Genomic DNA, 9459 nt, shown 5'->3' on the forward strand with positions numbered 1-9459 from the left:
GCCTTATGCTTATCCCTTCTGCTGGCTGTGTTTACGCAACTTATCTATAGCTTGGACCTAAGGCCAGAAACTTTCAGAATAGGTGGGTATACCACAGGCTAAATCAACTATTTAAATTGCCAATATAAGGGTAAAGGAAATACTTGTTAACTATTTAATACACTCCTGCAGGTAAAATTGATCATTGGGAACAAATTAAAGGAGAGAAAATATTGGAGTAAACTTTCCCTTGAAATTCCCCACAGTATTTGTCATTACCGCCGCTTGTGGAAGTTTATTCCATGAATCTGTACCAATCCGTTTACAATACCTAGGTTTCAAAATGGCGCTTTAAACACAAAGTTATTGGTTTAAGTATTTTGAACATGCAGTGCTGAAAATAGTGGGCAGGATAACGTGACATCATCGGCAAATAAAAGATAGAACTTTTAGAACGTTATGAAACTTTGTTTTGGAGAAAATATAGGTCAGTAGGTTTTAATTAATGTTTATTAACTTTAATATGTTAGTTGTTTAGCTTAAAAATTATAACAGAAAGTAATCCTTTAAGGTAGCAGCAACAAAAGTGCCATATGGGGAGAGTGCTGATTGGAGAACAATTCAAACCGTTAGCTCACAGAAAAATCGACTTTTGATGTCGGCGGCGGAGCACAGGGTATTTGAATTTTATATCTATATTAAAAAGTAAGGTATAGCGCATCTTCATTACAACTGATAAAATAAACCGGATCTGATATTCAAAAAAGGGGAGAGTTTACTATCACTTTAAGGTCACTTTATAGACCATCAAAGCAGCACTATTTGTGTGATTTACAAAAAAAAATAATCTAATTTTGATCAACTGACAACAAAATAAGTAAAAAATAAAACTGGAGTATTTTCAAGCAGACTCAAGAGATATCTGACATTGAGCTGACAACTTATTTATATAATGATTTGCTGAATATCCCTATCTGCTAAACCATATAGTTTATTTTTCTTCTGGGAGTTTAAGTATTTTAAAGTCCCAGCGGGAAGGTTGTTGGCTTATGTTAGATGAATCCTTTTAAACACACAGCAACACTGAACTGTCTCTTTGTTTCTGCATCGCAAGACGCCAAAAAGCTTTCCAGAAGGATCATATAAATGTCCACTTCTGGCTTGATTACGTCATTAACTTCTCAAAAGTATTTTTGCCTTATTATAAATAGAACATCCCCCCCCCCATGTTTTTAGATGATTTGAATTAGCCCTCAGGGGCGACATTTAAGTTTATTAAACCTTGTAACGTATTCACCTTAACACACACAGAATCTTCCTCCGAGTGCACTCGGCTTAAAAAAAAAGAGGGTTTAAACAAGAAGAAATATGCTCAAAATTGTCGCTTGACTTTATCGTACTGGGGATAATTCATCAGATCTTTGATAGCTTAACATAGCTAATAGCAATAAGCTAGTACTTTCAAGGGATGCATTGTTCCCATGGGAAATAGGAATTAAAAGTCAAAATTAATCAGATAGAACATGAAATTTTAAGAGTCATTTCAATGTATTTCTGTTAGCAAATTGACTTTGTTCTTCTCGTGTTGTTTGTTAAAAAGCATACCTAGGTATGCAGCAATACATTACTTGGAGCTAGCTACTGACTGTTTGCTACACACAAATGTCTCTTGCTATTGGCTCATGATACCCTAGCTCCCAGTTTTGCAACCGCTTTGCAGGGGTTAAACACATACTTATATACAAGCAATAGAGCAATAAGACGATACATTAACACATTACAGCATTTTTTTTTTTACTTTTAAGTCCCTTTAAAATGTAATTATAGTGATAAAATTACATGCACAAAGGGGTTAAACACATACATAAAGTACCACCTAGGAGCCACAGAGAACTGCTGGTCCATAGCAGAAACTGGTAGCTAGTTTGTGTGACTACTAAAGGATGTGTGAATACAATTTTATCTCTATAATTGTCCTTTCATTTAGATTTGCTATTGAGCTTTCGTGAATAATAATGATTAGATTTTATTTAGTGCCTACCATTTTAAAAATATAACCCGCTACTACATGTAAGTGGTAGATCTAGGAGATCTAGGGGTGTGGTGTATATTGTCCTGAGTGGGATCTACTTGATCTGGATGGAATCTCCTGTACGTTTTGACGTAACTCTGTATATTGACATTAAAATGGGAGAAAAAATGTCCCCTTGTTTTTGTAGGATATACAGTGCATTCAGAAAGTATTCAGATCCCTTCATTTTTATTATCACATTTTGTTATGCTGCAGCCTTAGGCTAAAATGGTTTAAATTAAGTTTTTTTCACATCAATCTACACACTATACCTTATAATGACAAAGCAAAAAACAGATTTTTGATAAATATGCAAATTTATTGAAATGAAAAAACTGAAATATCACATTGACATAAGTATTCAGACCCTTAACTCGGTACTTAGTTGAAGCCCCTTTGGCAGCTATTACAGTGGTCAAGTCTTTTTGGATATGATGTAACAAGCTTTGCACACCTGGATTTGGGGATTTTCTTACATCCTTCTCTGGAGATCCTCTCCAGCTCTGTCAGGTTGGATGGGGACCATCGGTGGACGGCCAATTTCATGTCTCTCCAGAGATGTTTGATTTGGTTTAAGTCCGGGCTCTGTCTGGGCCACTCAAGGACATTCACTTGTCCCTAAGCCACTCTTGCATTGTCTTGGCTGTGTGCTTATGGATATTTTCCTGTCGGAAAGTGAACCCTTGGCCCAGTCTGAGGCCCTGAGAGCTCAGGGACCAGATTTTTCCTCCAGACATGACACTTGGAATTAAGGACAAACAGTTCAATCTTTGTTTCATCAGACCAGATAATCTTGTTTCTCACCATCTCAAAGTCCTTTACTTGCATTTTTGCAAATTACAAACTGTTTTTCATGTGTCTTGCACTGAGAAGAGGCTTTACCTGGTAACTCTGCCATAAAGCCCAGATCGGTGAAGTGTTGTTCTTCTGCAAGTTTCTCCCATCTCCACACATGATCTCTGGTGCTCAACCAGAGTGACCATTAGTTTCTTGGTTTCCTCTCTTACCAAGGCCATTCTCCCTTGACTGCTCAGATTGGCTGGGCTTCCAGCTCTAGAAAGAGTCCTGGTTGTTCCAAACTTCTTCCATTTAAGAATTAAGGAGGCCACTGTGCTCTTGTGAACCTTCAATACAGCCAAAATGTTTATCTCAAAGATGAAATGGGATGCACATGAGCTAAATTTCAAGTGTCACAGCAAAGGGTCTGAATACTTATGTCAATGTGATATTTCAGTTTTTTTCTTTTTAATAAATTTGCAAATTATCAAAAATATGATTTTTGCTTTATCATTATGGGATATGGAATGTAGATTGATGTGAAAAAATAAACAATTTAAAGCATTTGTCTCTTGCTTGTTACGACTAGCTACTACAAAAGTGCCATATGGGGAGAGCGCTGATTGGACAACTCTCCCGTTTTTAAAATCAGAACCAGAATGTTAGTCATATTTTAGATGGAGTTTCATTCATTCATCAGTTGTAATGAAGATGTGCTATAACTTACTTTTTAAAATAAATATAAAATTAAGATCCCTGCGCTCCACAGACCACTTCAAAAGTACATTTTTCTGTGAACTAACAGTTTGAATTGTTGTCCAATCAGCGCTCTCCCCATATGGCACTTTGTAGTAGCTAGTCGCAACAAGCAAGTTATTGCACTCCAAAAGATCTGCATAGAAAATACATGTTTTCAAAGCAATTAAAACTGTAATCTATTTTTTTAAATGCATTATTATGCATTCCAGGGGCATACACCTTGAAAAATGTATTGGGTACATTTATCTTATATCCTTTGCTGTGGCCAGTTAGAGCTAGCTATAAGGGAGCTCCTGCACTGATCAATTAATCACTGTGTAGTATGTTGCAGGGATAGGCTTCTGGAACCTGCACACTAATCATAAATAGTGAGATCCACTGGTATCTTATTGAAGGGTACTGAGGTTCTGACAGTGCTTTACAGAGACCATTAGTATGAATTAGTCCAAATTAAAGGAACAGTAAAGACCTCAAGATGTTTTATACAAAAAGTTTAGTTATACTTAATGAACCAACTTTGCAATATACTTTCATTATTTATTTGGCCCTCTTCTCATGTAATTTAACTCTGAGTATGCAACCTATTGACGTCACAAGGCTAACCCTGTTACATACATGTACCTAATTGGATTTAACTTATAACAACTGAAAAACAATGCACTGTATACTAAGTTTATGACTGTGGCTACCTTTGTTGTCTACAAACTGAAGCCCATATTAGCTCCTCCAAATAAGGCAAATGATGGTTGGAGTTTGCCAATTAAAAAATTATTGCAGTAAAAGGGGTGTTAGTGTTTTAAAATGTTTAGTTTTGGATGATATTCTATAGAAACAAATCAGAAATGTCTAAATGTCTTGTAATTACAAGGTATTTACTGTCCCTTTAACTGTAAAAATTCTGTTATTGTGGTGTTGCTAATACCAATAGGGGAACACACATTGCAGATCTAATTACCCTCCAATCGGTGATGTGTTTAGCCAATATTGGCTTCTATGTTTGCTGTTTCACTTATAATTAAATACAGTGGTATTTCACTAAACAGACTGACAGCTTAGAGTTATTGTTAGGAAACGTGTTAACAGGAGGCGATGGAAAAGCAAGCGCTGCCACTTTAAGGTTTTCACAACCGCAGAAGGGTTGTAATTGTGGTCAGAGGAGGTGTTACTATATTCTCAGAGTAAATGAGGCTTGCAGAGAGAGGTATGGCGGCAGTGTAGTAAATAATGCAGAACTGACCAATCAGACAAGGAAGGAAGAGCAAGAGAGAGAGAGAAAGGAAAGAAAGAAAGAAAGAAAGAAAGAAAGAAAGAGAAAAATAGATAATTTTAAGATGCAATTACCTTTGAACCACTTGACCATTAAGTAAGGTAGCTAAATGAACACTAAATACCTTGCAATAACAAGACTTTTATGCTGTTTTAGCTATAGAATAACATATTCAAAACATTATTGTTATATATATATATATTTGTTAGAGTGGATTTTCTTTAGACAGCACAGGATAAAATACAGATCTGTAGGAAATTGAGAGCAGGAGAAATCAAATTGGGTGAATAATCTTCAAACGTCAGGAACAAGATAACAGGATATTTACAAAACGTTGCATATAAACAGTAATCTTGTGTCCGGAGATGCATTATGTGGCAGTGTAGCTGTTTTATGAGGATAAATTCTTTAGTTGTGGGCTCTAAATTGGTGAATTTTCAGAGAATCAGGTTACACATATGAGAGTGATATTTGAACAATTGTGGGGTAGTAATTTCTTAAAGGGTACTGTATCAAAGAATATATCAAACTTTATAAAGTGCCGCTTTACAGATGTTGAAAATATGTTTTGCAAAAATTTAGATTGAAACTCATACGGCAGTATCAGTTTTGTTTTGTCTACTAGTAGTTAATTGGCTGATAAAGAAAGTTCACAGCTTGATTGGTGAAGAGCAACATACCTCTGTCTGTATAACTTTGTTTTATTCAGGATGGCAAAGAGCAAATTGATTTATTTATTTTTTACCATTCTGGGAATTTTCTTTTATCTCTGTTTCCTCTTTTATGAGTGACACTTTATCAACAAAGTATACATACACGCCTGCTATTTTATGATTTCATCTTTTACAGCTTATGTTTGCACGAGTGTCCAAAATAAAAAAAATAAAAAATGGAATGCAGTTTACATGTGATGTAGAGAAGAGCAGTTTTATTGGTCGATGTGTGGCTGACAACACAAACTGTTTGACTTTAGCCCCACCCCCCAGGAATGCTTAGCTATGTAACACTGAACCAAACTGATCTCATTTTTTAACAAAAGGATGATCTATCCGAAGGCTGTAAACCTTTAGTTCAGAGTGAATATATGCACTGCTTGTATCCAAAATTGTACATTCTTTTCAAACTCCTTTTTACCTTGTGGGCCCATAATGGATTGTGTCGCCATTCAGCAGCCAAAAGGTTAAAGAGACAATCAACTCAAAATTAAACGTTCATGATTCAGAGAGGACATTTAATTTTAAACAACTTTCCAATTTACTTTTATCATCATAATTGCTTTGTTCTCTTGCTATTATTTGTTAAAATCTAAACCTAGGTAGGCTCCTAAACTGATTTCTAAGTCGTTAAAGACCCTACACCAAATCCTAAAACAAAACCTAAGCCTAATGCTAACCCTGGTTACTCTGGCCCCCAGATAACAGACAAGTACCATCCATGGCAGATTTACAGTTACTGCGCAAAATGTGTATTCCTCTATAATAAGCAGCATCAGTTTCCTCCTTAGTTCCTTCTATAGATATCGATCATCATAACTTTCAGATTGTGGACATCACATTTTCTTGCATAGTGAATAATGTCATATTATCATCAAGTTGACTTCATTCTTTTAGTATCTTTTGTTAAAAAGCTTACCTAGATAGGCTCAGAGGTACCAATGTACTTCTGGGAGATACTTGGTGATTGGTGGCTACAAACATATGCCTCTTGTCATTGGCTCGCCATATGTGTTTAGCTAGCTCCCAGTAGTGCACAGTTGCTCTGCAGCTGACTATAACTATGTGTTTAACCAATTAAACACCTAATTATATGCATTATTTTTATGCCTCTTTAAGGAAATTGGGGTGTAAGAATGAAATACACCCATTATTCTAACATTGTTTAGTTAAATGTACAGTAGTGATGCCCATTTGTTTTAATTTGAGCCAATGGAAAATGGCAAATCACAAACATTGCTTTGATTTACTTGTCTGCGCATAGAGAACCTCTTATAACTCCTGATCTTCCGTTCACCATTCACTGCTTCATAAAAAGCTCTTATTAAAGTGAATCAAGGCCATTCTATAATACATCTTGTTTTCCTTCTGGCATTGTTGCCTGTGATACATTAAAGGGGTTGCACTATTATAGTGACATTTGTTAAAGGCATATGAAACCCACATTTTTTTCTTTCATGATTCAGATAGAGCATGCAGTTTTAAGCAACTTTCTAATGTAGCCACCAATCAGCAAGAGCTACCCAGTGTGCTGAACAAAAAAATGGGCCGGCTCCTAAGCTTACATTTCTGCTTTTTCAAATAAAGATACCAAGGGAACAAAGACAATTTGATAATAGGGGTAAATTAGAAAGTTGCTTAAAATTGCATGCTCTATCTGAATCATGAAAGAAAAAAATTGGGTTTCATGTCCCTTTAAAGTGCTCTCTACCACTGCAAATTAAAACAGCTATTTATTTTTGTGGCAGATTGATTCCTTAACCCCTGCAATGCCACACTGTTTATAATGTATCCCATAGCATCACAATTAGTAATAATGAAGCCTAAGTGACTTCCTTGTATACTCATTAATGGAATGAGCCTCTATATAACACACAGACACTGGATATTGCAGTCTTGTCAGTGGCAAATACTGCTGCACTCTGGGCATTACAGTGGTGTTTTCTTGTGAGGAGCTGCATCTCTCTCAATAGCAGCCAATGGGATAAACAACTACAAAATAATAAATGTATAGTATTAATGAGAATGTAACAGATAATATACTTGTGCACTATTTACAGCCCCAGTGTGCAGCTGGCAATGCTATACCTGCTTCCTGAGAGCCTCAAAGGCTGCACTGATAGTGTGCACCCTGGTTCTCTCCCTGGCATTTGCTAGCAGTCTCCTTGTCTGCTGGATGGCTTTGATCTCAGAAGAGACGCCAGCAGTCTCCCCCGGCCGTTTCCTAGGAGATGCACTGGGGTCTGGGCTGTAAGTCACTTGTGATACTGACAAGTAGGAGTTCTCTGGGGGTCTCTGACAGACCATAATCCTGGGCTGTAACCTCTGATCCCCATAGGGCTGAACCTCCATCCCATCCACATTGCCGGCTCTTATTAACCCCTTCTTATTCTGTGAGCTCCCTTGAGACGCTAACAACGTTGTACTTGTCATATTAAAAGCAGTTCCATTTGTCAAGTCCAAGGCATCACTACCTGCATTATTCCTCATGTCCAGCAGCTCTGCCCCATTGGAAGTGGCTGTTCTGCCCTGAACAGTCACCTGGTCCACTTTTAAATCCACTTTGAAACTTTTCACACCATTCACTGACTTGGTCACCTCTCTGCTCTTCCTCTTTAACTTCTTGATGCCCTTGAACTCCTTGATGCATTGGGCTTTCCACTGTCCCTCTTCCAGCACTTGCAGGTTTTTCATTTCCTGGGGCCAGAAGGTAGGTGCTGGAGGTAGCAGTGGGTGCTAGGCTGTGCAGCTGCAGGCAGCACTCAGGAGCTGTGTGTGTGCTCCTCTAGCAGTCAGAATGTCATCTGAAGTCCCTGCCGCATTGCCAGCATTTTTGGTGAATGCAAACTGAGCTCCATCTGTGTTTGTTTAGCCTCAGCTTACACAGAAGCCCCTGTTAGGGAGATCAGTCAGCAAGCCGCCTGTTACAAGGAGACTGCCTCACACAGCCAAAAAGACTTTCCAGCCCCAAACCACACAGATGAGCTCCTTTAAAGAAACAGGAAGCTTTTTTTTTTCTTTTCTCCTCTCTCTCCCCAAAACAGCTGTACTGCCAAGCTCCTTTGTTTCATATTCTGAATAATCTGTTTCCTTTAAAGAACCCATTTGGTGAAATCCCAGGAAAGAAAATGATACATGTGTCGCCTGATATCATTGTCACTAGCTAATTAAGAGATTTAAACTTGTGAATGGAAAAATTATAATTTATAAAAAAAAAAAGATTTAGGGCTATGGTTAAGAGGGAGTTATGTTGAAAAATTTAGTGAGACATTTGTCTATTGTTTTTTTGTAAGTGTGATATCCTCTATTGAAGGAGCAGAAATGCCCTACTGGGAGTTAGCTGAACACATCAGTAAGCCAATGACAAGAGGCATATATATGTGCAGCTAGCTTTCAGCTCTTGAGCCTACCTAGGTATGCTTTTCAACAAAAGATATCAAGAGAATTATGCAAATGAGATAATAGTAGCAAGTTGGAAAGCTGTTTAAAATTGTATGATCTATATGAATCATGTTAGAAGAATCAAAACTATATTTGTTTTTTTAGTAGACAACCCAAGGTATTGATCTAAGCCCATTCTGGTATATTTCATGCCACCATTTCACCGCTAAATGCGATCAAATAAAAAAAAAATCGTTAACTTTTTCACAATTTTAGGTTTCTCACTGAAATTATTTACAAACAGCTTGTGCAATTATGACACAACTGGTTGTAAATGCTTCTCTGGGATCCCCTTTGTTTATAAATAGCAGACATATATGGATTTGGCATTGTTTTTTGGTAATTAGAAGGCTGCTAAATGCCGCTGCGCACCACACGTGTATTATGCCCAGCAGTGAAGGGGTTATTTAGGCAGCTTGTAGGGTTAATTTTAGCTTTAGTGTAGAGATCAG

General features: G+C 37.2%; 1 protein-coding gene across 4 annotated transcripts in view; it reads right to left on the reverse strand.

The window, feature by feature from the left end:
* Positions 1-8496, reverse strand: part of ATOH8 (atonal bHLH transcription factor 8) — a 96803-nt gene extending 88307 nt beyond the window's left edge. For all 4 annotated transcript variants that reach the window (XR_008400744.1, XM_053704271.1, XM_053704273.1 and 1 more), the window contains exon 1: positions 7655-8496. Coding sequence is in view for 3 of the 4 variants with exons in the window: in XM_053704271.1 (XP_053560246.1) it covers positions 7655-8260 (606 nt within the window). In the remaining variant the exon portion in view is untranslated. The remainder of the gene's footprint in view (positions 1-7654) is intronic.
* Positions 8497-9459: the final 963 nt, after the last annotated feature.

This window comes from Bombina bombina, chromosome 2, assembly GCF_027579735.1.
Source record: "Bombina bombina isolate aBomBom1 chromosome 2, aBomBom1.pri, whole genome shotgun sequence".
Taxonomy (NCBI): Eukaryota; Metazoa; Chordata; class Amphibia; order Anura; family Bombinatoridae; genus Bombina; species Bombina bombina.